Source organism: Sebastes fasciatus, chromosome 14, assembly GCF_043250625.1.
Source record: "Sebastes fasciatus isolate fSebFas1 chromosome 14, fSebFas1.pri, whole genome shotgun sequence".
Classification (NCBI taxonomy): Eukaryota; Metazoa; Chordata; class Actinopteri; order Perciformes; family Sebastidae; genus Sebastes; species Sebastes fasciatus.
The window spans coordinates 8,195,484-8,222,174 of NC_133808.1; the positions used below are offsets into that span (position 1 = coordinate 8,195,484).

The window sequence follows — 26,691 nt, forward strand, 5'->3', positions numbered from 1 at the left end:
CTTTAATTTTCGTATTTAATTATTTCCCAATTTATTCTTTCATGTTTTTATGTATTTCCCTATTTTTTCATTTACCTTTTTATTTAATTCTGCATTTCTTCACCCACATGTTAATGTAGGTGGTGTCACAAGTACAATTGAACTGTGAACTCTCAAATACATTAACCAATAGCTGATAAGTGACACCATCAAGAAACAACCCTTCATTAACATATGGGTGAAAAAATACGAAAATGTTTGCAAGCATAAATAAATAAATATATAAATGAATAAATAATAGGAGTTATTATTATTATAATTATTGGGAAATAATTAAATGTAAAAATATTTGAATACAAAATAATGTCAAATAAATAAGTTATTTAATTTATTTTCTATTGATGTGCACATTTATAGATTTTATTAGTTATACATGTTTTTTTAATATTTATTTATTAACCTGCATATTTATTTGATGCATTTACTGCTTTATTATTTCATTTATATATGTATTTATTTATTTATTTATTGAGTCATTTACTTATTCAAATAATGGCTGTTTTCATCCATCATATTCTTGAGTCTGAGTCTTGATAATACATGGGGAAAAGTTGCAGCGTTCATCTCAGAAACTCATACAAGGACCTTTTTGAACCGCATTCTTTCCATTCTCTTTCATCTCATTAATTCTCTTAATGTTCTTTTTAATCCTATTAATTTTTCTTTGTATTCATAATAGAGACAAAAAAGCTGTACTCCATAAAAGTGAAAAGACAAATATAAAGTTCTTCTCCTATTCAAAGTAGAACCATAATTTTAACATTACAGCACAAGGAAAGATGTAAATACTGTATATATAATGTTTCTATGTAATTATCAAACAAAAGGTTAAAATCCATTTATTCATCTTTTTATTTTGGCCCTCATCGGAGAACTAAATCTACTTTGCTTTTGTTCTTTTTCAAATTAGTAGCCAATGAAGGAAAAGATAAGTGATAATACTAATAATAATCATAATATTAGTCATAAATATAACAATATTACTTTCAAAAATAAAACAAATAAAAATAAGCAGGGGCAATGATGGAAAGCAACGAGCTGTAGACAGTGAACAGAGTTATAGAAAATAAGGCCCTTTTTTCACTTTCTACTTTTTTAACCGTTTAAAATGGGGTATGGGTAAGGGGTGGAATTGTAACATGAAGATGATAGTCACCGGCAGATTCAGAGGCAGGATCAGACATGAGAGTTTTTTATTTAATTCCGTGATTTGATTACTTTGTTTGGCAGAGACTTGCTCTCATGATATATGTCCCGAGAGGAGGCTCAACCATTGTTTTATGGACAATTAAGAGTAGATGTTTGGATTTCCAATTGAGGAAAATAGTTTTCTTGGCGATAGCACCACAAGCAAAGATGTATTGCTTGGTGTTATTAAGTCTGACAGGTCGCCAAGAAGGCAGAAGGATGGAGATAGTGGGATGTTCCATGCAAAAAATTCTGAGAGTTTAGTTGTTATGTCTTTCTAAAGGCTTTGAACTAAGGGGTAGGACCAGACGTTGTGCAGGTAATTGTTGTGGGTGCCAAGTCCACAATGTGTGCAGTACAGGGAATTAGTAAATCCCATTGCGTGCATTTTGTGGCCTGTGAGATGTGTGCAGTGTATTATCTTGTATTGGATCAGTTGTAAATTGATATATCTGGACGATTGAAAGGTAGATTGACAGATTTATGTCCAGAAGTTGTTATCTGGATTGATATTGAGGTCCTTTTTCCATTTTTCTATTGGTAAAGATATGATGCAGATAAGATTTTGTAAAATTTGGAGAGTTGTTTTGGGGTATTTGCTATGGTAGATTTAATTAATTCATTATTTGGGATGGGCTCAGGGGGTTATTGATTATTTCCATTTTTGCTTTGATAGAGTTTCATTTTTGGGTATACTGTAAATATTGTTCTTTGCCTATGTTGAATTTATCGTTTAACAGGATGATAGAGTTATTTGTAAAGAGATGATGGAGGTGCATTTTTTTGTATTTTATTGGTTGGTTAATTCATTCTGATATCTGGGATTTGCCAAAGTTGGGTTAATGTGAATGGACTAAATGTGATATTTTCATTACATATTATTTTCTTTCCACCAGGCTTGGAGAGTATTGTAAATGGTGAGGTAGGTAAAGCAGTTTTGTTTTGTGATGGATTTGGAAAGGAAGGGCAGGTCTTGGATTGATAATTCTTCACATGCTGTTTGCTCAATGTCTAACCATGGCTGGCGGGGTGGGGTTGAGTGAAGCCATGTGGTGATGTATGTCAGTTGATTCGCTATGTAGTGTTGGTGAAAATTTGGAGCTTCTAGTCCTCCTAAAGTTTTTGATTTTGGAAGGGTTGTCAGTTTTATTGTTATTTCTTTTTTTTGCTTTCGCAGTAGAATTGCGTAATAAATAGGTCCAGATTTTTAAGCCAGTTGGATGTTGGATTGATTGGATGTGGATCATGTTAAACAGAGTAGATTTTTGGTAAGATTACAATTTTATGGTATTGATTCGTCCGATAAGTGTTAAGGGGTGCGTTGTTCAGCGTGTGAGATCTTCTTCAATGCTTTTTAACAGAGGTGTATGGTTTAGATGAAATAATTCTGATAGTCTTGGAGATATGTTAACCCCTAAATAGATTATATCACCGGTGAGAAATTTGCCTGTATGATAACTGATATTCTCCTTTCTTTCCATAGACTGGTAAAATAGTTGATTTGGTCCAATTGATTGAATAGTCAGATACATATTAAAGAATGAGGTGATGACTTTTGTTATTTCAGTGAGAGATTTGGTTGGATTTTGGAGGAATAAGATTACATCATCTGTATAAAGACTTATGTTGTGGATTGTAGTATCTGTGGAGATGCCAATGATGCTATTATTCTGTCTTATTGCTGCTGCTGATGGATCCAAAAAAGGGTGAACCTTGTCTTGTTCCAAGGAGTAATCTAAAGTTTGGTGATGATGATAAAATGTGCCTTCAATATATTGTGCATCTCTGGTAAATAACAAATATGCAACAGTACAGAGATAGCAAGTAGCATGCACAAAATTAAATAAAGTATAGCATTCCTGAAACGGTTTATGATCAAGTTAAAGAATGTTTTAAGGTATAATAGAGTTGCTGTGTTGATATCCATATTTGGCAGAGGGAATCTGATCCATATATTAATTATTAATAATCTGGGATCTAGATACATTTGGAGCCAGTCTAGACTTTGAAGAAAGTTGTTGTTTCTAAAGAATTAGCTCGAGCTCATAGATACAATAAATGGAAAAACTGAAATAATAGATCTTGCATTAACATACAATTCATTACTCTCACTCACTCTAAATACACTGAAGAAGCTACTGCAAAGCATGTCAAATGGAAGTTATGTATTAACATCATCATCAGCCCCTATTAAGAGAATAGCAGTTTTAAGTGGGTTTTAGGAATTTTTAGTGTCAGAAATGTCATCATCAAAACAGCTTGTTGTAGATTTCTAGTTGATCTGCCTTCCTGCTGCCAGGATCAGATTTGTCTGTGTGGATGTTTTACAGTAGGAAATAATGAAAATGAGGTTGTGATATGTAGGCTGGATATAACAAACTTCTTCTGACATCCATTATATTCAGTAGTAGTTCTTTTTTTTTAACCAATATAACTTTCATTCATTTTCATCTGAATTTTATGCTAGAAGCAGACACTTTTCACCACACTTTACAGGGTCATCTTGCAATAAAGGACAGTTCATTGCAAGATGAAAAGTTTGGAAAAAATGTAAATGGCCTCCTGAATATGCACCCGATTACCACACATTTGGCAAGAAAACATACTGTATGGCTTAGGAACAAATTATGGGCTAAACTTTTCTCCCTCTTATCAAATCAAGAAATCTGAACAGTGTCCAACAGTATGTTAAAAGGCTATCATACATTGGTGTATAATTGCTACTGTAATATTCCTTTGACCATTTCTTTCATATTTTGATGATTTATGTTATAATAATGCCTTTTTCCTCTCTTTCAGCTGAGACGCAGGGACCCCGGAAGGATGTCGTTTTCCTTGTTGATGGATCTGATGGTGTTGGACGGGAATTTCCTATCATCCAGGAGTTTATCCGTAGGGTCGTGGAGAGTCTCAATGTGGGCGAGAATAAGATCCGGATTGGCGTGGTCCAGTATGGTGACTTTGCTCAGGCTGACATGTTTTTGAACACACATACAACCAAAGAAGGTGTTTTGAATGCCGTCAGGGGAATGAGGCAGCGACGAGGAAGACAACGTAACCTGGGTCAGGCCTTGCAGTTTGTCAGTCAGGATGTTCTGACAGCGGCACGTGGTAGCAGGAAGCAAGAAGGTGTACCGCAGTTTGTAATTGTCGTCTCCAGTGGGTCTTCAACAGATGACATCAGTAGTGCAGCATCTTCCCTCAAAAAATCTAGAGTTCTTCCCTTCAGCATTGGGACCAGGGATGTTAACCCTACAGAGCTCCAGGTGGTGTCATACGTGCCTAACTTTGCCTACCCTATAGATGATCTCCCTGGCCTGTACACAGTCCAAGAAAACTTAATCACCACTCTCACTGAGCTGTCAGATGATGACATCGCCAGGATGCGTCCAGTATTCCCAAGCACTGATGGTAATTTTACTCAATTCAATTGTTTAAAAGATGATTTACAGTCTAAAAACATTCTCACACACCCGACTCCTCTTTACTACAGTGTCTGTGATTTACTCTTTACATGATACATGACTTTCTCAGTCATACTGTATGTCCTCAATACCTATTAGAAACTCTGTAGTTAGTAATCATACCTTGTTTCTGTGCTTGCATTCTTTTTGAGCAGTAATCCCACCAGCACCCACAGGAGGAGAAAAGAGGGATGTCGTATTTCTAATTGATGGCACAACAGCGGTGCGTAGTGAGTTCCCTTCCATCCGTGAAATGATAAGAAGAGTCGTGGAGAAGCTGGATGTAGGACTGGATAAGGTCCGAATTTCAGTGGTACAGTACAGTGATGACCCAAAGCAAGAATTTCTTCTGAATGAATTCTCCACCAAAGATGAGGTACGCCAGGCTGTAACGAGACTTAAAAGCAAAGGTGGGAACCGTCTAAACACAGGTCGTGCTCTTGAGTGGGTCTACAGAAACATCTACCAGAGGTCAGCGGGAAGCCGCATTGAAGATGGTGTGCCTCAGTTCCTCATTCTAGTTACAGGTGGCAAATCTGCAGATGATGTATCCACTGCGGCTGACCAACTTAAGAGAAACCAGGTTGCACCTCTTGCCATTGGTTCAAGGAATGCAGACCCTGATGAACTGAGACAGATTGCCCTGAAGCCTGAACTGGTATATACCGTTCAAAGTTTCCAGCAGCTTTCAAAAGTGGAGTCGCAGCTCATTGATTCAGTCAAAACAATATCCACCACTGATATCATCGATAGTTATGTTCCTCCCTCAGTGGACTTAGGTAAGAACTACTATCTCATATATTAAAGGTTAACTTCAAGTTGTAAATGCTCAACACAATAACTGAAAGATGTTTTCATCATTTGCTTTTTAGCATTGTTTTATATTCCTCATATAATTGAAAAAAAGTAGTAGATTGTTTTATATGCATCAGACTTTATCTTATATATATTAAGATAAAACATATCTCCCTTTCTCTTTGTTGTGCTTATTTTGCAGGCAACCTTGATCTTGGGAAAAAGGACATTATCTTCCTTATTGATGGCTCAGACAATACAGGTACTGCTGGCATTGCACATATCCGTGACTTCATCCTCAACATTGTCAAACAACTCAATGTGCAGCCTGATCAAGTGCGTGTGGGTGTTGTCCAGTATGCAGACAGAGTCGAAACAGAGTTCTCACTCATCACTCACAACAACAAACCAGCTGTTGTCTCTGCTATCCAAAGACTTCGTCAGATCGGTGGCCGGTCATCAAATCTGGCTGATGCCATAGAGTATGTTATGCAGAATGAGTTAAAACCCGCTGCTGGTGTTCGTCTAGCAGATGCCTCCCAGCATCTTGTGGTTCTAACAGGCGGACGTTCCCCCCAAGATGTTTCCATCTATGGACCTCTGCTTAAGGGCGCCCGGGTCAACTGCATTGGTGTTGGAACTGCTGGTGCTGAAAAAAGGCAGCTAACCCAAATTGCCACCACCAAAGATGATGTTCTCGAGGTTTCTGACTTCCCTGGCCTGCCAACAATCCGGCAAGGGGTTATTGACAGGTTGAGTGGGACTATCCCTGTGGAAACACCCACAGATCCTTGTAAGTTGTTGTAAAATGTACACATATTACAGATACTTAGATAACTATCTAATAATTTTACCTAAATATGATCTAACAATACTAAAATCTAATGAGTCACTATTTTCACCCGCCTCTACCCTGTCCTCATCATTATCTCATCTTCCTTCTCACAGCATCTGGCCTGCCTCCACCCAAAAAGGCTGACATAGTGTTTTTGGTGGATGGCTCCATTAACTTGGGAAGGGACAACTTCAAAGAAGTGATGGTGTTTATCAACAGCCTAATTGATCTGTTCTTCACCGAGAGAGACAACCTGCGGATTGGCCTGGCACATTATGCCACAGATGTGACTGATGTCTTCTACCTCAATACATATCAGAACAGGCAAGGCATTCTAGATGCCATTGACCGAGCAGAGTACAAAGGTGGACGGAGAATCAACACTGGTGCAGCCATTCGCCACATTCAAGATGTTCACTTTACCAAAGATAAAGGCAGTAGGATGGATGAGGGCACTCCTCAGATCCTAATGGTTTTCACTGGAGGACGCTCAGCTGATGATGGCAAAACAGCAGCCCTTGGTCTGAAGAAAAAAGGTGTGAGAGTCTTTGCTGTAGGAGTGGGCGACATTGAGAATGAGTTAGAAGACCTAGCAAGTGAGTCCTCCACTGTGGCTCGGGCAAGCACCTTCCGGGAACTTTCAGAGCTCACTGAGCAAATCCTGGAGACTTTGGATGATGAAGTGAAAGGGAAGCTGTGTGTTGGTGTGCAAGAAACTCCTAAAAGTAAGAGACATAGTATTATTTTTTTCTTGCTAATGTACTTTATTGCTGAGCTGTTTCACATTTAGTTTGCAACGTATAATTAAAAGTTTTAGTTTCCAGATGTTTGCTATGATTAAAAAACAAAAAAAACACCTAAAAGAAAAGCCATGCTCTCTTTTACAGCCTGCAGCATAGAGGTGTTGGTGGGCTTTGATGTTTCTGCCCAGAACATCTTCAGTGCTCAGACAAACCTCCAGAAGAAGGTTGAAGGCATTCTGCAGAGGATTTCCAAAATGGCAGCTATCAGTTGCTCATCTGGACAGATACCCTCTGTGCAAGTGGGCATGCTGGCCATGGACTCAGCCTCTGAGCCTGTCCAGCTGGACTTCACAGACAATGCTGATGTGCTCATTGAGGCCTTCAAAGCCCTACGGAGTCGTGGCCCCTTTGTCCTCAATGGCAAGACCATCTCAGCTTACACCAATAGGTTCAAAACCAGACAGGATGACGTTGTCAAGGTTGGTTACTGAAACAGTTTAAACTAGAGATGTCTAGAGATAAAATAACATTGGAAATTATAGCAGCAAGCGGCAATTTGCGGGTTGAACCCTTTTTTCACTAAACAGAAAGAAGTAGCTTAATTGACAAAATCAAAGCTGCAAGCAGCTATGAGCAGGTTTTGGGCTTCACAAAGTTGAGCAAAGTCACTTCAGCTGATTTAATTCTGTATAGTAGAAGTGAGACCAATCACACACTTGTTTCATCATTTCAATATATACAGCCTTTCAATAATAGTACACTCAGAGTCTGACCAGTCATATATCTTGGCAATTTGGGAAAATGTTTCAACAGTTTATTTAAAAATATTCAGCAAGTTTGATGATGAACTCTCATTAATTTATGGACAAATATGCTTCAGGGCCATGCACATGTTTGGACCTGGTGATGCCCCCTTTTCAGCGATTTCAAAGTAGTTTTACGCACCTGGTTCAACATTGTTATGAAACATATCCTCTGAGTTTTGTATTGAGTGGACAAACAATTCCTGATGTATAGTCTGATTTGTGTTATGCCACACACATTTTTGAGACCGTTATCTTGGTTAATACTTGCCCCCGGAGCATTTGCACCCTAACCACCAGGTTTGGAGATACACATTTTTAGTATTTGTGGCACCCCCTATGGGTTGAGCTCAAAATGCTTTGGAGGGCCTGTACCCAAACATGTTCTGAAGATATCTACCAAGATTTATTATGATTTGACTATTGGTCAATTAATTATGGCCAATTTCCTGATAAGCCCTGCCTTTTGTGAAGTTCATTGGTTATTATCTTCAAAATGGAATGCGATATCAAAAAGCTTTTAATATTTTTTGATAAGCTTACTCCAATAATGATCCACACACAATTTGGTAGCAATTGGATTTACATTTTAGGAGAAAATGTAAAAAATGTGTTTTTCAAAAAATTCTAAATGGCAAAAAATCTGTCAGGTGGACTCTGGTGGTTATTGAGGCCTTTTTGTAGAGCACATTGAGCTGGACTTGTGTTAAATTTGTCTGTTAGATAGTTTGTGAGGGAAGTACCTCCACTCTGTAACACCACTGTACAGTTGGAGCGGACTGAGTGTTTCTTAGGTTCCAACAACAGGGTAATATGTATTCTCTCTAGCGGATTGTGTCACGTCAATTTCAGGGGTTACATTCTCTCAGCTAATCTACATTCATATCAATAATTTAAGATGATCAACATAATAGTTTTTGAACCGGAACTTTCTGTACTTGGATCAATTAGCTCATGAAAAAAATTATTCAACATTCAAAAATAATTAATCAACATTAATAATACAATAAAAGTATAGGATCAAACTCTGTATTGGCACATACCAAATATTAAAGGACTTGGATCAAGATTACAGCCAAAAAACTGGACATACTTAGTTTAAACTTACTAATGAAAAGACTCATGGAAAATGTAAAACAGTATGAAACTGAATTGTGTTTTTCCCCTGAAGGTTGTCGTTCATCTTACTGATGGTATTGATGCCCCATATGCTGAATTAAAAACGCAAGTTGAGGAGCTTCGGGTATCAGGTAAAAAGATAATACAGTACAAACTGCCCTTCATATCTATCCTTAAACCCCACCAAGCCACCATCATATGTATCATAGAAATATAATATTAAGAGGTAATTAATGTTCCTGAAACTCTTATATGTGCAAAACAGGAGTGAACAGTTTCATCCTGGTCGGGCTAGAGCGGGTGCCCAAATTTGAGGAGGCTTTGCTGCTAGAATTCGGTCGTGGATTCAGGTACACCAGACCCCTACGGCTCAACATCATGGACTTGGACTATGAGCTAATGGAAGAACTGGTGAGTACTAATCAGTCAGACAGAAGACTTTCATGAGCTTCCTTTTTTCCCCTTGAATTGCTTAATTAATTTGTTTTCTTTTGCTGCGTAGGACAATATTGCAGAGAGGGAGTGCTGTGCAGTGCCATGCAAATGCATTGGCACCAGAGGAGACCGAGGAGCAGTTGGATTCTCAGGGGATAAGGTATCCACTGTCAAAAAAAGAAAATATATTGTTTTGACACCTTGCCTTTAATTATACCAGAAAAGAAGTGAGGCTAATACTTTTTTGTTTTGTCTTTCAGGGTGGCCCAGGATCACCAGGAAGCCAAGGACATCCTGGAGATGAGGGTGGACCTGTAAGTATGAATGCCTTGCTTACGTATGTAGTCACAGTCTGACAATGTTTCCATAAGAGACTTTCTGCTGTAAACTGTCCTTATCTATAACATGTTTAACCATATTTTTTGTTCTCAAGAAGTTCAGCGACAACTTTTGATGTTATTTTTGTTTTCCAGCACTTCATGTTCCTTATATTGTATCCCTCCTTTATTTGGTCAAGATATTCAATTGTCTTTATTTTGTAATGACAGGGAGAGAGAGGTCCTCCTGGTGTGAATGGAACTCAGGGATTCCAGGGATGTCCTGGACAAAGAGGTGTCAAGGTAAAGGCTTTATTAACTTTAACCTTCAACACAAACTTATGTGTTACTTCAAATTGACAATATTATTTTTTTTAATTTTTTTTATTTAATACAGTAGTGAAACATTGTTTTTTTCTTTTGTTCAGGGCTCTCGTGGGTACTCAGGAGAAAAGGTGAGTATTTTTCTTTCTTTTTTAATAAAGTCTTCAGTATTAGATAAAGCTGTCAGAAAGAAGGCTAATGCACAGATTACCTAACCAACTACTACTGTGTTGCAGGGTGAATTTGGAGAAATTGGGCTTGACGGCATCAATGGAGAAGAGGTAAGCGTGTGTTATATTACATTTTGTCATTCAGTCCATGTCTTTAATATGTGATAAATCATCCTGATTCATGTACAATTGCTTCTTGTCTTAAGCTGTGTGGCGAGTCCCACCAATGTGTTTATGTGACAAACACATGTGACTGTGCTTTAGTTTATGCATGATTGTGGACTTTAATTGACATCTTCTGTATGTTTTCAGGGCAAAAGTGGAGTGGCTGGACCCCCAGGAGACAGAGGAAACCCTGGCAGAAGAGTGAGTGGCTGGATGCAATTTTTGGCTTTTCTTTTTTTCTACTTTTTTCTTTAAAATGGCTAGTGCTGATAAATGCTCACTAAACATATTTATTGCTTTTAGGGTCCCAAAGGTACCAAAGGACAAGCAGGAGACGGAGGAGAAATTGGAATCAGAGGAGACCCTGTGAGTATTATGAAAAGTGATTATAGTGCCATTTACTGTCTAAAGTTATAAAATAACATATTGTTTTGAACATGGATTCCTGAACTGATTTTGACTGATTATAGAGGACTATTATGTGCATTACTTGTTGAGTGTTTGTATACCTACCCAGTATGTGATAGAGTGAAAGTTACTAATTGCCTGTTATGAATTCCCAGACCAGCTTGGATTGAGTCATTAAGATACATTCATCCATTCCTTAATGGCCACTGTTCTAATGCCATTGAGCAAGGCTCCAAACATTGGCCAGTGGTAAAAGATTGCAGTGTCTGATCATTTAGTATGTGATTGTATACATCCCTCCTTCAGCCTGTTATCGCTCTCCCATGCAGTTTGTATACATAAGAATGTGCTCTTGATCAGTGTTTTAGGGTGTTTGAATGTAGCAGAAATGAAAAAGAGATATCTGTCTAATAGGGTACAAGTGGACAAGATAACAACCGCGCAGGACCTAAAGGAGACCCCGGTGATGCTGGACCTGCGGTAATGTCCTCCTTCACACATTGTATTGCTATAGAAAAAAGATCCATCCTGCCAATGCATTTTCAACATGACATGGTTGGTTGTGTTTGTATGCGTTTGTTTTATTGTGATGTCTGCTCTGAAATGATAGGGAGAGCCTGGTGAGGATGGAAAGAAAGGAGGCCCCGGTGAACTCGGAAGAGGGGTAAACAATTTTGCCATCTCTTCATTATCTTTGCTAAATACTGTTTTACCATTGTTTTTTGCTAATCAAGACTTGTTTCTACTCCCACTTCCTTAGGGACCTGATGGCAGACGAGGCCCACCTGGAAAGGCTGTAAGTCCTGTTTTGGTGATAACATACATTGTTTAATACTTATTGCAGTTACTCTTGTAATGGCAGTAATAGTAACATTTTGATGCCTGCATGTCATTAAAGGGAATTCCCGGAAAGCCAGGATCTGCAGGTGTTCAGGGAGAGCCTGGTATTGGAGGATCTAGAGTAAGTTTGTCATTCTTTTCACAGCATTTGGCAGACTATTCAATCTACAAATGCACTTGCCAAAAATGTATTATAGTGGATGTTGTCATTATTGTTAATACTTTTCTTGGCCACATTAGCAATACGACAAATTGTTTTGACTGGACTGTGACTGGCGTATATCTAAAGCTGTGTGTTCATTCTTTTCTTGTGGGTTGGAAGACCAGCTCTAATATGCAAGAAACTGGTGCATCATCGACGTCTGGTTTGTCTTTTTACAGGGTCCACCTGGACCAAACAGTGCACCAGGACCCAGAGGAGAAGATGGAAACCCTGGACCCAGAGTGAGTGAACCTGTTAAGGTTTTATTATTTAATCAAACATTTAGCTATGTCTGTAACACATTAAATACCTATTTATTCCAGTTAAGTCATATATATATTTATGAATCAGTTTTAAATGGTAAAATGCAGATAGGGAACACAGAGCAGACACATTAAGATCTCATTTCCCAAATAAAGCAATAAATTGTGTCTACCACACATTGCAACTGCAATGGCACACTGGTTTAACTAGCTGAAAATGATATGCGCGATGTACTTCATTTTGAGAAAAGGTATGTCTTTTAATGTCCTAATGTTTTGTTTTCTAGGGTCCCGGAGGTAGCCCAGGTCCCGCTGGAGAAAAGGGTAGAAGAGCATCTCTTGGTCGCAAGGTGGAGCATAATTTGGCATGGCTTGTTTATTTGAGCAAACATGAAAGCGCTATGAGAAAGCATCAAGGCTCTGCTTGAGATATACTGCAACAAAAGCATAGTGACTTAATTAAATCTATAGAAACTGACCCGATAGCTTAAAAACATTATTTTAATTCGTAGCCTTGACATTCTCTTTGAATCTTTAACTATTTATGTCTCTGTGTCATTGTCTTTATCTGGCTATCTCTGTGTCTTTGTAGGGAGAGCCAGGAGAGCCAGGACCTAAGGGTGGTATTGGACCTCTTGGTCCCCGTGGAGAGTCTGTAAGAATGAAACTGTATATTCTTTGCATGTACCGTACTGTAAAACTGGTGAAAAATGAGCAACAACAAAAAACTTTCCACTCTCCAAGATATCAGACTTACATGGTGTGTCATATTGTTTAGGATACCAAATGTCTATATTTTATAATACAGTAGAGGGTTATTAGGTAATCTTCACAATAATTGTCCTTGTGAAAGAGAACGCCCTGGCAGGAGAAGTTCTGCCTCAGGCTACAAGTCGAAGAGGCTATTCTTTGCATCACTGCCATGTGTGCTGTTATGTTGCTGTGTCTTTAATATCAGAGAATGTATGTGGTGTGTTTTTAATTAAGGAATTGGTGGGTTTTGCTGAGAAGGATCGTATTCAATGTGTTCTGTCTTGAATGAGTACCATAACATTGCTTAGTATCACGTAACAGCACTGTTACAGTATGCTGGGAGAGGGGAGAGGGAGGGTGTTGCGCATGTTTCCTGTTAACTACCAAGCATGTATGCAGCTGGATACAAATCCTTGATTGAGTATTTTTTCTTCTTCTTTGTTTTATAGGGTGAAGATGGTAGAGATGGGTTTGGCGTTGCAGGGCCTAAAGGAAGAAAGGCAAGTGAATTTTGACCTCTAGTACTATATAACAATGTATGGTAATCAGGTGTGTCTTCTTTTTGATTAGCATTAAAATTACATTTAGCCAACAACTATCCAGTGATATTTTAGAAATTGAATTAAGAGAATGTTAAAATCACGAACAGAAATGATGATAAGAGGGAGATGCAGAACTGTCTGCTACAGTCTAACTACTATTGCCATTTAAGACATCTGAAGTCTTTTCCTAAACACACATGTAGTACATCCCTACTTCAATGCCGAATAGCACTATAAAGAATGTCATGGCTCCTGGCCCATTTAAAGATACAATTATCAGTGAGACAAATGCAGTTACACGCTCATTCAATGGGACAATAATGATACCAATAATACTTAAAGTATGTATGCATTTTCCTCTACAGGGCGATGAGGGCTTCCCAGGATTCCCAGGACTAAAGGTAATGGAAAACACTTACTCCTGATGTGAAATGTATCATAGGTTGCAAATTATAGTATTTAAACTGTACATATTGACCAGAGGGCCTTCCGTTTGATGTTGGTCTTGTTAACTGTATTTTAGATATTTAAAGATATTTAAAGGCATGGATGTCACAGAACTGTTTACAGCTCAACCAGGTTAAAACAGAAGTGCTGATCATTGGTTCAAAGGCTCAGAGAGAGAAACTTGCCTCCAAACTAAATACACAAGGACTCAACCCAAGCCATGAAAAAATAAATCGGGGAGTGATTTTCGATTCTGAGCTTAAGTCTCATATGCAGGGTGTCACAAAAAGCGTTTTTTCATTTGAGAAACATCTCCAAAGTGAGGCCATTTTTCTCTCTGAGCAACACAGAGAGACTGATGCCTGCTTTTATAACTATTGTAACACTCCTTTCTGGTCTACCAAGAACTATAATAAATCAACTACAATTGATTCAAAATTCTGCTGGTCGAGTGATGACTAAGACCAGAAGTAGAGTACACATTATGTCTATTTTAAAGTCGTTACATTGGTTACCCGTTAGTATTCATATTGATTTTAAAGTTCTTACGTTAGTTTATCCATTTTTTCATTAGTTTATAAGGCACTGCATGGCCATGCACCAGACTACCTCTAGAAATGCTTTTGGATTATGAACCAGGAAGGCCTCTCAGATCCTCCCTTTTTTTTTTTGTTGTTGTTCCACAACGCAGAACAAAAACTTTTGGCAATGCTGCTTTCAGCCATTACCGCTGGAATAGCCTTTCAGAGGATCTGAGAAAAGCTGAAAATATTCATATTTTTAAACATAAACTAAACAAACATCTATTTATTCTGGTTTTTATGTAGTGTTTAAACTTTTTTTGTGGTTTTATTATTTTTACTCATCTTATTATTATTTTTTTATATCTATTTTACTCTATTTTGTTTTATCAACATTTTACTACTTTTAACATATTAAGTTTTGTCAATGGCTTGTAAAGCACTTTGAAGTGTATTTGATTTGTTTGAAAGGTGCTATTTAAATGAAGTGTAATTGATTGATTGATTGATTGATTGATTGATTGATTGATTGATTGATTGATTGATTGGATTCTGTTTACTTCCATCATTTCAGGGAGCAGCTGGAGACTCTGGCACCAAGGGTGGACCTGGACCCAGAGGAAATCGAGGACAAAGGGTAAGTTTCCAGACCCCACTGAGATTAGGTCAAAATGAGCATATATTGTAAATGCATGATACTGTATGACGCTTATCAAAATCTCCAACACAAAAGCATATGCTGGAAGCATATGTTTTACGTGATATGGTAGAGGACTGGTTTTGAAGTTTTGTTTCAGATATGTTGTATTGTATGCAGTCTTGGCAGTGAATGACAATGCACATTAATGACTTTTCAATCTTTGAAGAGAGTGAATTTTTTAAGTCAAACACTTTTTTGAACTACTGACAGTCGAATGGCTTTAAAGGTGAATTATTTTTCTCTTTATTCTTTCCAGGGTTTCTCTGGGAATATTGGTACATCCGGACAGAAGGGAGAGGTTGGATATGCTGGACCATATGTAAGCAACATAAAATTCTACCCGTTGCTTATAAGCTGATCACACTCTGTATAAATGGCATGTTGCCACTATAGCAGAATATGTGTAGTTGTCTGTTTTAGATTGTGTCTTCTCGTAGATTCACATCACTCAAATTTATGGCACATAGTATATACTGTACAATGTAATATTGCTACATTCTTAACATGATTTAACAAAAATAATCGTGTTATATAAGCAATACAAAAACTAAAGCTTCTTATTGTTGGCCATGTCCAACTGTTAACCCACTTGTTTTGTTCCCATAGGGTCAGAAAGGACCGAGAGGACCAGGTGTTGTGGTAGGTGCTCATGTATCAAATTGTTTAGAATTGTTTTGAATGAACAGAGCAAATCTGATCTCTGGTGTCTCTGATCAAAATCTTTCAACATTGTTTCTCCAAATGTCTCTTTGTCCTCAGCAATGTGACCTGGTAAAGAAGATCAGAGAAAACTGTCGTAAGTATAATTTAACAATTGTCGATAATGCCATTCCATAATAACAATAATAAGCAAAGATATTCATGTGTTATGTACTACAGAAATGTCTCACCACGTTTTTTTCCCCCTTTTCTACTACAGCTTGCTGTTATGGTAAGTACAAAAAATAGTATTAGATAATAACAGATGATTATGTACTGTGTAGCACGACTATACAGAGAAGAAAAATCCTCTATGTGTCCACCAATAGGTAAACAGGAATGCCCGCTCTACCCCACTGAGCTGGCCTTTGCCCTGGATGCCTCTGAAGGCGTTGGCAAGGCCTTCGACAATATGCGTAACACAGTCCTGCGCCTAGTCGAAGACATCACCATCTCTGAGAGTAATTGTCCAAGAGGAGCTCGTGTTGCTTTAACCCTGTACAACAACGAAGTCACCACCGAGATCCGGTTTGCTGATGCAATAAAGAAACGTGCCCTGGTGCAGCGCATCGAGGGACTGCAGCCCCTGCAAACCCGCAAGACGCGCAGCTTAGAGACGGCAATGAGCTTTGTGGCCCAGAACACCTTCAAGAGAGTGCGCAGTGGCTTCCTCATGAGGAAGGTGGCCATCTTCTTTGTTGGTGGAACAGTCAGTCAGCAGTCGGCTCAAAAAGTTACTAATGCAGCTCTTCGTCTCCATGATGCTGGAATTGCCACTCTGTTCTTGGTAAACCGTGATGACAGAACACTGAGAACGGCACTGCAGGTAAAACAAAGCAAAAACAAAAGCAATATTTCAATATCTCAGTGTCTGTCTCCAGAGAAAGCAAAAATTACAGTGTACCTTTTATTTTCAATATGTCTGCCTCTTCTTGTAGGTCAACAACACAGCACTGGCCCAGGTAATTGTCCTTCCCAGCAATGGAAATGCACAGTACAATTCAACCATCCAAAAGGTGATGAATTGCCATGTCTGCCTAGGTAAGAGTTTTGTGTTTGTGCACTAATAATTGCATCACAGTTATGGCTTTTTTTTTTTTTTTTTTTCACTACAAAATGCCCATTTTTTGAAAGATTGTCTTGATCTGATTTTAATCCAGATGGGTCGCCTCACACATCCAATAGTTATTCTGTTTTCTGTTGTGAAAAAAATCTGCTTCTGTTCAGAAAATTCTGTGAGCAATTTAAAACTAATGAAAAAAATAATGAATAATACAAAAATAATTTTCATTATTTATTATTTCATCCCATTTCAATATTTTAAGAATAAACACAGATGCAATGCCCAGATTACAATTCTGGAAAACCAATAAAGATTAGCCCTAATCATAGTATATTTTAACCTTGTGTGACATTGCCATTGTACAAAAAAATCCTAGTAGTACAATGGCTTAAGCAGAATCCCAATACATCTTTTGATAATTATAAATACATTGCCCCTCCATGAAGCAATGAAAATAACATTCCATTATGTGTTTTCCTTTTTCAGACACCTGCTCTCCGGACCAAATGTGTGACTATGTTCCCCCATCGACCAGCCGAGATAGGAGGTCTTCCACAACAGACGTGGACATTGACATGGCTTTCGTTATGGACAGCTCTGAGTCTACCTACCCAACCGTCTTTACCGAGATTAAACGTTACATTGCACACATAGTGGAGCATTTACAAGTGTCTTCAAATCCCACATCATCCCTTAACCACGCCAGAGTGTCTGTGATCCAGCAAGCACCTTACGGGTTCATCCAAAACAAAACTGGCTCTCCTATCCATGTGGATATCGGTCTGACCGAGCAGCACTCAGCTCAGGATATTGTCAAATTTCTGCTGGAGAAGACGCCGCAGTTAGAGGGCGGCCGGGCACTGGCAGCGGCAATCGAATCGACAGTGGAGCAGGTGTTTGAGAAGGCGCCTCTCCACCGTGACAAGAAAGTGCTTATGCTCTTTGTGACAGGAAGTGTGGAAGAAGAAGAGGAGCAGCTGGTGCGTATTGCCACTGAGGTCAAGTGCAGAGGCTACTTCCTGGTCATCCTGGGTGTGGGTAAGAAGTTGAGTGCCGGAGACGCTCGTGTCTTATCACGCATGGCCAGTGAGCCGTCAGATGTCTTCTTCAAGCGTCTGGACAGCATCTCACAGTTTTACGACAAACACATCCAGACCTTTGGCCAGCTGCTGCCAAAGTATATCAGCAGTAAGTTCAATCCAATCAAGCCAATCAATCCATTTCATTGCCTTTTTGTACACTTTTTTATTTACTATTTCAGGCTTAATGCCAGTAATTGCATCAATTAAATCAAGTCCCTGTGAGTGACATTACGTGTTCTATGTTATTTTTCTTTTCAGTTGAAAATGCTTTCTACATGTCCCCTGAAATCTCCAAAAACTGCAAGTGGTTCCAGAGTGACCAGCCACTTAAAAACCCCTTCACGTCATCGCACCAACAGGAGTAAGTATTGTCATATGTGTATGCCCTATCACTGGTTTCTGGTAATTTGTTGGAAACATTGATGGTTTCATTCACTATTTATTGGCACATTTATAGGAAACATCAGAAACATCATGAAATCCACCAAGCAGTTCATCATCAAAGAAAGCACAAAGGTAAGTGAGGATGTACTAAAGGCGAGACACCCCAAGTAAAACATTGTGTTTTTCATGCCGTGGTTAAATTTGAAAGAGGGTCACAGGTTCAAAACCCAACTTGGGGCCCTCCTGTGTGGAGTTTGCATGTTCTCCCCATGTTAGCGTGGGTTTTCTCCGGCTTCCTCCCACAGTCCATAGATATGCAGGTTAGGTTAATTGTCGACTGTAAATTGTCCCTAGGTCTGAATGTGAGCATGAATGGTCGTCTGTCTCTATGTGTCAGCCCTGTGATGGTCTGGTGACCTGTCCAGGGTGTAATCCGCCTTCGCCCAATGTCAGCTGGGATCGGCTCCAGCCCCACCCCACGACCCTGAATAGGATAGGCTGTTACAAATAATGGATGGATGGATGGTCAATTTTGAGATTTGGGGCTATTTGCTTCCATAACATGTCTTCTATTAGACTAGTGGAAAGAAAACATCCAAAATACACATTTAAGGTGTTCATTTTATTGCACTTTTTCTATTTGCTTCTTTAGATTTATCCTAAATTCACCAAAAGTTATCATTAGGTAATGCCTCATTTGCATATTTGAACATATAATTTTAGAAATATTGTAATACAAAAATAATTGTCTTAATGTAAGTAATCAACTGGGGAAGTTTCATAATAATATCTATTAGTAAATTTTACCCTATTCACCTGTAGTGTCTTCAAAATGTATGGAATTTCATATCTTTTTTCCTCATACTCCAAGCCAGAGATCTACAACTCAGTTGCACTTACATACACCAAACTTCCTAGTTTCAGTCCTATCTATATTCTGAATGTTTTTACAGAGGGGTTTGTTCAGATATCATTCATAGCTGTAATTATACAACATTTTATTCCTGAAAACAGGGCTGAAATGTAAATTTTTGTGGCTGCTTTTCTGATTTATGGAGTGATGAGTGAAAAGAGATATCCAAAATTCCCTTAAAACCTTTGACACAAATATGTCGACAAAATTAAACCATCATTTTGAACCTGGCTTTTTCCATTGTTCAGATTTTTGTTCTGGAAATCTATGCAAATTAACGCATATTTAGTAAGATAATGAAAACCTATAATACCAAAAATAATTGTCTTGTCATCAACTGGGGAAGTTGCATGGTGTTATTTGTTATAGTTAATTTGTTTACCCTATTCCCCTCTTCTTAAGTGAACTTAAACTACTTCAGCAGACAATGTGAGTTTAAAGTGCTGTTTGATGTGGACAGGTTAATACTGTTTTCTTCACTGTGAGGCATGCATAGCTAACTGCTAACACTGGCTACCCATATATCAGCAATCAGCATCCTTTTTGAAATGGTGACCTCAAAAATTAAGACCCGACATGAAAAGTAACATTTTAGTCACACAGACATTAATCCACAACAGCTACTGGCCAGTTGTTGTTTTCTACAAACTGTCAACGGGACTTTATTGTGCATTGTTCTGCATTGACACCGTTTTATCTTACCCCCTCAGACTCAGATGAGCTGCACGTCTCTAACGTGACCTCCAGCAGCTTGAAATTGCGTTGGACCAGCCCAGACCCCAAGCTTTTTGTCTACTTTGAGGTAGTGGTGACACGGTTGCACGACCATGCCCTGGTGCTGAAGACCAACGTGTCGGGCACAGAGCTTTCCGTCGACAACTTAGAGAGTGCTCAAACATATCATGCTGTGGTCACCGCCCACACTGCAGAAGGTCAAATTGTCTCCACCCGCAAAGGCATCATGACTACCAGTAAGTCCATAAACACATCTATACAAGAATGTTGTAAGTTTCCTTTTTCTCCCACAAGATGGCATATTATGTAAAATGGCAATAAGCATATTTCCCCTGCCCCATAACACAAGATATGGCAATATACTAAATATAAACTCCACCAGATAAGATTTTTGTGTTTTAAAACATATTTTTTCTTTTGCAAGCTGATTTTTTTAAATCTCTTTTTTAATAACTTGGTCCTTTTTTACTCCTTTAATGTATTATAGTTTTTTTTTTTAGCTAAGCTAAACTAAAACTCTTTTCCATGACTGGTTTCACTTTGACAGAGGCAGCAGAGCCTATGCCAGTGCATAAGCCAGCCAGCCAAGATACCAGTGCTGGAAATACCGCACCACTGGACAAACCAGAAACTGGTGAGTGACTGTGCATGCATTTGTGCTTTGACCCTTTATATTCTTCAATTTTGAACCTGCATAACTTATTTAGCCGATAAAAAATGTGCTGTCTTTGAACTTTCAGCACAAATCCATTCAATATTTACTCTATATTTGCCTTGTGCATTAATGTTCATGGTCTGTTTGTATTTGGCTGTGTTTCCAAGGCAGAATGTTAGTCATATAAATAAAACTTGATGTTTTAACTCAAAGAACATTAAGTTATATGCTCAGATTGCTCAACTATACACAAATGTGCTATTAATCAACTCACTGGTTGGCCTACATAGGCCAAAATATACTGTGGGTCATCCAGGAAAACTTAATAAATCTACTCCTCAATCTCACAGTCTTGGTTTGCAGATTTAAACTTTTCTTTAATGTGTTGTAAGAAATAAAGAAGTTGAGGTTGCACTATCTGTGCCACTTGTTAGTGCGAAAATAGAGGCAATGAAGAAGATTTACAGAGTGCATATTTGTTTTAGGAGTGAAGCCTTACAGCTGCTGCTTCTTAGAAGGCACAACACTTAAGGCATAACTGAGACATGAGAACATCTATACTGGCTGTAAATTCAGGAGTAATACAGTACAACCAAGACTCCAGTGGATTTTTGCCTGCAGATAACCCGGACCACACAGCCATGCAGATCCTATATGACTAAAATGAACTAACAAAACAGTAGCTGTAGTTATAACTAACTTTCTAATTCACCAATGAAAACCTACACATGAACCTCTTTCTTTCCACTGAATGCTTAATTTTCAAATGTTCAAACTCCTAATAATGCCAGTAGCCTGAGTACTCTGAACAATGTTATGCCATTTTGAATGCTATTCCCTTTGCATTATGAGAATGAACCAAATCAGCACTTAGACTCCCCATTAGACCCTTTTAGACCCCTGAGCTTCAAATGTGAATGTATCTATTACCTGCATCTTCTTTAACAGCACACAGTAACTGATGTATGCCTCTTATAGTTGTTCATTTAGTCTTAACACAAACTCATCTTCTCTCCCTGTCTGTCGTCCATCACTGCTGTTGTTCTTTTTTTCTTTTTGCATGTTCTAGTTAATGAATTTGCAGACCCATGCTCACTTGACTATGACCCTGGAATGCCGTGCAAAGACTATCAGGCTAAGTGGTTCTTTGACAGAAAGAACGGGATCTGTACACAGTTCTGGTATGGAGGTTGTGGAGGCAGTGCAAATAGGTTCGACACTGAGGCCCTCTGCTTGAAAAACTGCATGAGGTCAGGTAAGTGGTTGTCAGTGCCAGGCCCTCTGAAGGAATGCGCCGTGCCCTGGTGTGAGGGCGTAATATAACGCAGCATATCATGAGCTTCAACTACAAAAAATGACTGTTCGCTAAACCTCGCTCCAGAACAGCGATTGTCCAATCATAGCTTAGCAACTGTAACTAGGCACACCAGGCCTGCCAAGCTTTGGATTTCTCCACATGCTGAAATGATGTGCATAATAATCTTTTCATAATCATCACTCAAAAAGCAAAAACAAAAGAGGAAAACTGTAAAGAATCGCCTGTTACATTTGCCAAACTCATCAGTTCTTCCGCATCCAATTGAAGACCCATTGTTTCAAATATTTCTACACATCTTCAGAGTTAAATCTAAAACCATTATCACTGCAAACTGCATTTATGCAGTGCGAGAAGGGAAAGCTTGGCAGGTGTAGCAACCGTGATTAAGGGGCCAAGGCTTAGTAAACAGTCAATTAAATACACGCAGTTCATAGAAGCTAAATTAGTTTTACTCCTATTTCTAAAAATTGTCTTATAAACTGTCACTGATCACATGAGGTATTGGGAAAATGTGGATTACATCTTCATACCGAAGTATGATAAGTGTGCTGGGAAGTTAAAGCAGGAATAGAAAAAGCAACCTGCCGATGTGCATAATTTGTGACAAGTAATGATGATTGCATCTGAGTAAATGCACCATGTTGAATCCTCCTGATAGTTCCAGCAGCTGATGAAAGCATGTTTATCGAAACTGAAACCACATTCATACTTTTGTTTCCACAGTGCCAGAGCCTGAGCCAAAGGTGCAGCAGGTTGAACAGGTGGAACAGGTGGAGATCCTCCCGACTCCTGGTGAGATGTGATACACACTCACTAAATAACATGAATAGTTTAATGTAGGCCTACAGTATTATATTACTGTTCCTTCCCTGTTTTGAAGGCATAACTGACTTTGATGTGGGTGCACATGTGTGCTATGCAAATGCTGGCCAATAGGAAAGAAAACGCACTTCCTTCCTAGTCTTAAACAAGCAAATCCACATCCTCAAAACATGATCCTCAAATCAAACCTTTTCATAATGTTGGGGATATATCTGCTCATTAAGTCGATGGTTAAGCATCTTGTATCACTGTTACATAATTCAATTTCCACAAACTGTGCTCACTTTGCAAAACAATAAGTTCTTTGTATTCAACTGGAAACCTACCTACCTCCTCCACTAAACCCTCAGATGGTCTAAATGAGTGACGGAACGAGTAAAAAGCCAAGCGTGGAAAACTGAGAAGGTTATGCTGTTGTGACAGGAGCTAGCCAAGTCATAACCACAGAGAAAATGAATGGAAAGCCTTGTTCACTGGTTCATTGTTTTTTTGGCAGCAGTCCCCATATAGAGCAAGTTCAAGTTGTCAGTACTACGTCAGTGTTGAAGTAAATTGGCACAAGATACGTACAGTAATACAGTCCGCTCTAAACCAAATGTGCCATATCTCATGATTGTGGAAGAAAAAGTCTGCTTCGATGGAAGTGCTTTTGTTCTTTCCTTGCAACATTTATGTGCGTTATACAGATTTCCATTCCACAACACAAACAGGTCACTGGAAAAAATGCTGCAATCATCTCTTCATTACTACTCATTATGTATAATGGTGATGATGTATTTACTGCTGATTGGACCACGCATTATTGTTCATATTTAAAGTCTAATTTAGTGAGCAATTAGTTAGTTTAGCATGCAGCCTTGCCAGAGATATGTGATCTTCCAGTTGCATATGTTCTCATACTTTCCCCGATTGTTATTCTTTGTCACCCTCACAGCGGCCTCTACAGCCAAGGACATTTGCCAGCTTCCCAAAGAGGAAGGTACTTGTGCCAAATTTGTCCTCAAGTGGCACTTCGATGCCCCCAGCAAGAGCTGCACACGCTTCTGGTATGGAGGCTGCGGTGGAAACCAGAATCGCTTTGACACGCATCAGCAGTGTGTGGAGGCTTGTGGAAAACCAGGTACGTGTTTTGTTCATAGTAATAATCTTCCAGTATCACGGACCAGTTATTGTCCAGCCCAGGTGCACAGCAGTTCGTGAAATGGTCACAACATTTAATGTATTGATTCGTGTACATAGACACAAATTTCATATTTTTCAGCACGACTTTCAACAATACATTTTCCGTGCTTTTTCCTACAACATTTCAGATGTCTGTCAGTAGTCAGTAGCACCACCAAATAGACATATCTCCTTTAAAGCTGCAGTGGGTAGAAATGGAGCAAATATGATTAAAAAAAGTTATTTTCATAAAACGGTCACAATATCCTGACAGTAGTGCATGAGACAGGTAATCTGAAAACAATCATGTGCCTCTGTGTCCTCCGGTGCTCCTAAGGGCATCTAGATTTCACGACAAAGAACCAATCAGAGCTGATCTAGAGTCAGCCGTCCAGCTGCCGTCAATGAGCCAGCTGTCAATCACTCGCAAAAATCCTGTAGTGTACTGTTTAGCTGTAAAATGAGAAAGTTTGTGACCTGGCAGCCATGTTGAGATCAGTTCAGAAAATACCGAGCACCGCCCACCAGCCGGAGCACAGCAAATAGGAACGCTCAGTTTGCAAACTCTCACACAACTGGTGTAGTATAATCCAAGTCTCATTTATTCAGTCGTATGCTCATCACTTCCCAAACACATGTATCTTCACTAAAACCTTACTATTTAAAACACTTCCACAAAAACAGTATCATGCTTGCACTTGCTTACGCTACTTGTCCGGGCAAGTAAGTGATACATTATAATTATGAGACATAGAAGTATTTTCCAATTTTATTTTTCATATTTTTCTTCTGTCAATTCAATGTGCTTCCCGGAAATTTCTGCAGATTATTTAGTGTTAATATGCCACTTCAATTAACAGTTATAATTTTGTAGGTACACTATTCGCTAACCATATTTCTTTTTTCTTTTCCATTCATCACCAGCACCCCTCAACCAAGGAGTCATCGCTGCAATAAGAACATAGGACAAAACATGGCCAGCTTTCACCTCTGTTTAGGGGATTCTGAGGAGAACCATCCAAAATGGCCATACTGTAAGGATGTAATACCAAAGCAATGGTGGCTGCACTGGATTCCACAAACATGGACTTTATCCCCAAAATTCTTGAAGTATTCTTTTTTACAACAAGAAGGAAGGCAACACAATTTGCTGCATGATTTGTTTTAACTTACTGGTGCTACATAGTATGTTTGTTTTACCGATGGAGATGTTAGGTGCATTCAGTTTTGTAAAGTCACATTTTCTGGAACAATGTCATCATATGAGTCTTCATATTTTTTAAAATGCAGTTTTATGATTAAGCAAGAAACATATATGAATATCTTGGACAGAGATTAGCAATAAATCAATACATGCAGGACTGGCATTATTCAATCCAGTAATCTTTTTTTTTATATATTGTATTTTTTACATTCCACATTCACATTGGCTTTTATTGATTTATATTGTTTTAAAACTCACTTGATCCCTGTGGAATCATCATTCACTATTTTACAATCACAGAATCCACAGCAATGTTTACACAAGTCTTGTATGGTGGTTTGTGTATTTACGTAAATGACAGTGACTAACATTAATGTAATGTTAAGTGCACTTCTGGATCCACTGCCTCAAACACACAAAGTTCCAGCTGTTGAGAAATGCAATGTACTTGTCAAGCTGTTTTTTATTTTTGTTTCATTTGGTTTTACTGAAATTTGTGTTTCATCTGGGTATCGGAGAAATAAACACGAATTAGACTTTCTAATAAACATGAGCAACTCATTCTTTTCTTTCTTGTTTTGAATGAAGACTTACTGTATACAGTACACAAGAAACAGTTACAGAGAAGTATAAACAATATTTGACATCCTTATAAGGGTGGAGCTCAAAGAGTAGCTGAAGATTGCATAAAACCAGAAGCTAATAACATCCTATAAAGGTCATTTCTCTTCCAGTGAATTTCAAATTAGCTTGAATTGGAGTTAAAAGCGGAGCAGCCGATATATTAGTGTAAAAAAATATTTAATCACAATTAATTGCATGATTGTCCTTGATTAATCGCAAATTAATCACACTTTTTTTATCTGTTCAAAATGTACCTTTAATGGAGATTTGTCAAGTATTAAATACGATCGACGTGGGAGTGGGCAAATATACTTGCTTTATGCAAATGTATGTTTATGTTTATTTATTACTGTAAATCAATTAACAAAACAAAACAATGACAAATATTGTCCATAAACCCTCACAGGTACTGCATATAGCATAACAAAATATGCTCAAATCATAACATGGAAAACTGCAGCCCAACAGGCAACAACAGCTGTCAGTGTGTCAGTGTGCTGACTTGACTATGACTTGCCCCAAACTGCATGTGATTATCATAAAGTGGGCATGTCTGTAAAGGGGAGACTCGTGGGTACCCATAGAACCCATTTACATTCACATATCTGGAGGTCAGAGGTCAAAGGACCCCTTTGGAAATAGCCATGCCAGTTTTTCCTCACTAAAATTTAGTGCAAGTTTGGAGCAAGTTTCCCTGTAAGCGGACCTCTTTTTTTATGAGTATTCCAGTCATTTTACATGTGATAGGAGGAGACACTTTATAAGCCACAGACTGAGATTCCATTTATGTTTCTTATACTCTGAAACTGTCCTACTGTTACATGTCAAAATGTCTGCAGTGGAAAAACCTATTGTCATGACCAAGAATGTTTTATATAGTTATATTATTGCTCCAGTGTTTATTGCTGCCACCTGTGATTTTCGACACTGAGCTCCCAGAAGAAGGTCTCAGCCCAGA

General features: G+C 38.5%; 1 protein-coding gene across 5 annotated transcripts in view; it reads left to right on the top strand.

Moving 5' to 3' along the window:
- Positions 1 to 25,657, top strand: part of col6a3 (collagen, type VI, alpha 3) — a 114,212-nt gene extending 88,555 nt beyond the window's left edge. For 4 of the 5 annotated variants that reach the window (XM_074658475.1, XM_074658478.1, XM_074658480.1 and 1 more), the window contains 39 exons: positions 4,027 to 4,638; positions 4,847 to 5,470; positions 5,689 to 6,279; positions 6,435 to 7,046; positions 7,209 to 7,543; positions 9,039 to 9,117; positions 9,252 to 9,397; positions 9,489 to 9,581; positions 9,682 to 9,735; positions 9,970 to 10,041; positions 10,167 to 10,193; positions 10,299 to 10,343; positions 10,545 to 10,598; positions 10,701 to 10,763; positions 11,220 to 11,285; positions 11,416 to 11,469; positions 11,566 to 11,601; positions 11,704 to 11,766; positions 12,027 to 12,089; positions 12,398 to 12,460; positions 12,703 to 12,765; positions 13,313 to 13,363; positions 13,771 to 13,806; positions 14,948 to 15,010; positions 15,330 to 15,392; positions 15,680 to 15,712; positions 15,833 to 15,869; positions 15,993 to 16,004; positions 16,102 to 16,598; positions 16,711 to 16,813; positions 17,322 to 18,023; positions 18,176 to 18,278; positions 18,375 to 18,433; positions 19,925 to 20,185; positions 20,497 to 20,583; positions 21,674 to 21,859; positions 22,646 to 22,714; positions 23,679 to 23,864; positions 24,830 to 25,657. In XM_074658475.1, the coding sequence (XP_074514576.1) occupies positions 4,027 to 4,638; positions 4,847 to 5,470; positions 5,689 to 6,279; positions 6,435 to 7,046; positions 7,209 to 7,543; positions 9,039 to 9,117; positions 9,252 to 9,397; positions 9,489 to 9,581; positions 9,682 to 9,735; positions 9,970 to 10,041; positions 10,167 to 10,193; positions 10,299 to 10,343; positions 10,545 to 10,598; positions 10,701 to 10,763; positions 11,220 to 11,285; positions 11,416 to 11,469; positions 11,566 to 11,601; positions 11,704 to 11,766; positions 12,027 to 12,089; positions 12,398 to 12,460; positions 12,703 to 12,765; positions 13,313 to 13,363; positions 13,771 to 13,806; positions 14,948 to 15,010; positions 15,330 to 15,392; positions 15,680 to 15,712; positions 15,833 to 15,869; positions 15,993 to 16,004; positions 16,102 to 16,598; positions 16,711 to 16,813; positions 17,322 to 18,023; positions 18,176 to 18,278; positions 18,375 to 18,433; positions 19,925 to 20,185; positions 20,497 to 20,583; positions 21,674 to 21,859; positions 22,646 to 22,714; positions 23,679 to 23,864; positions 24,830 to 24,870 (6,404 nt within the window). In that variant the 3' untranslated portion in view covers positions 24,871 to 25,657. The remainder of the gene's footprint in view (positions 1 to 4,026; positions 4,639 to 4,846; positions 5,471 to 5,688; positions 6,280 to 6,434; positions 7,047 to 7,208; positions 7,544 to 9,038; positions 9,118 to 9,251; positions 9,398 to 9,488; positions 9,582 to 9,681; positions 9,736 to 9,969; positions 10,042 to 10,166; positions 10,194 to 10,298; positions 10,344 to 10,544; positions 10,599 to 10,700; positions 10,764 to 11,219; positions 11,286 to 11,415; positions 11,470 to 11,565; positions 11,602 to 11,703; positions 11,767 to 12,026; positions 12,090 to 12,397; positions 12,461 to 12,702; positions 12,766 to 13,312; positions 13,364 to 13,770; positions 13,807 to 14,947; positions 15,011 to 15,329; positions 15,393 to 15,679; positions 15,713 to 15,832; positions 15,870 to 15,992; positions 16,005 to 16,101; positions 16,599 to 16,710; positions 16,814 to 17,321; positions 18,024 to 18,175; positions 18,279 to 18,374; positions 18,434 to 19,924; positions 20,186 to 20,496; positions 20,584 to 21,673; positions 21,860 to 22,645; positions 22,715 to 23,678; positions 23,865 to 24,829) is intronic. The other variant, XM_074658476.1, reaches the window with a different exon arrangement.
- Positions 25,658 to 26,691: the final 1,034 nt, after the last annotated feature.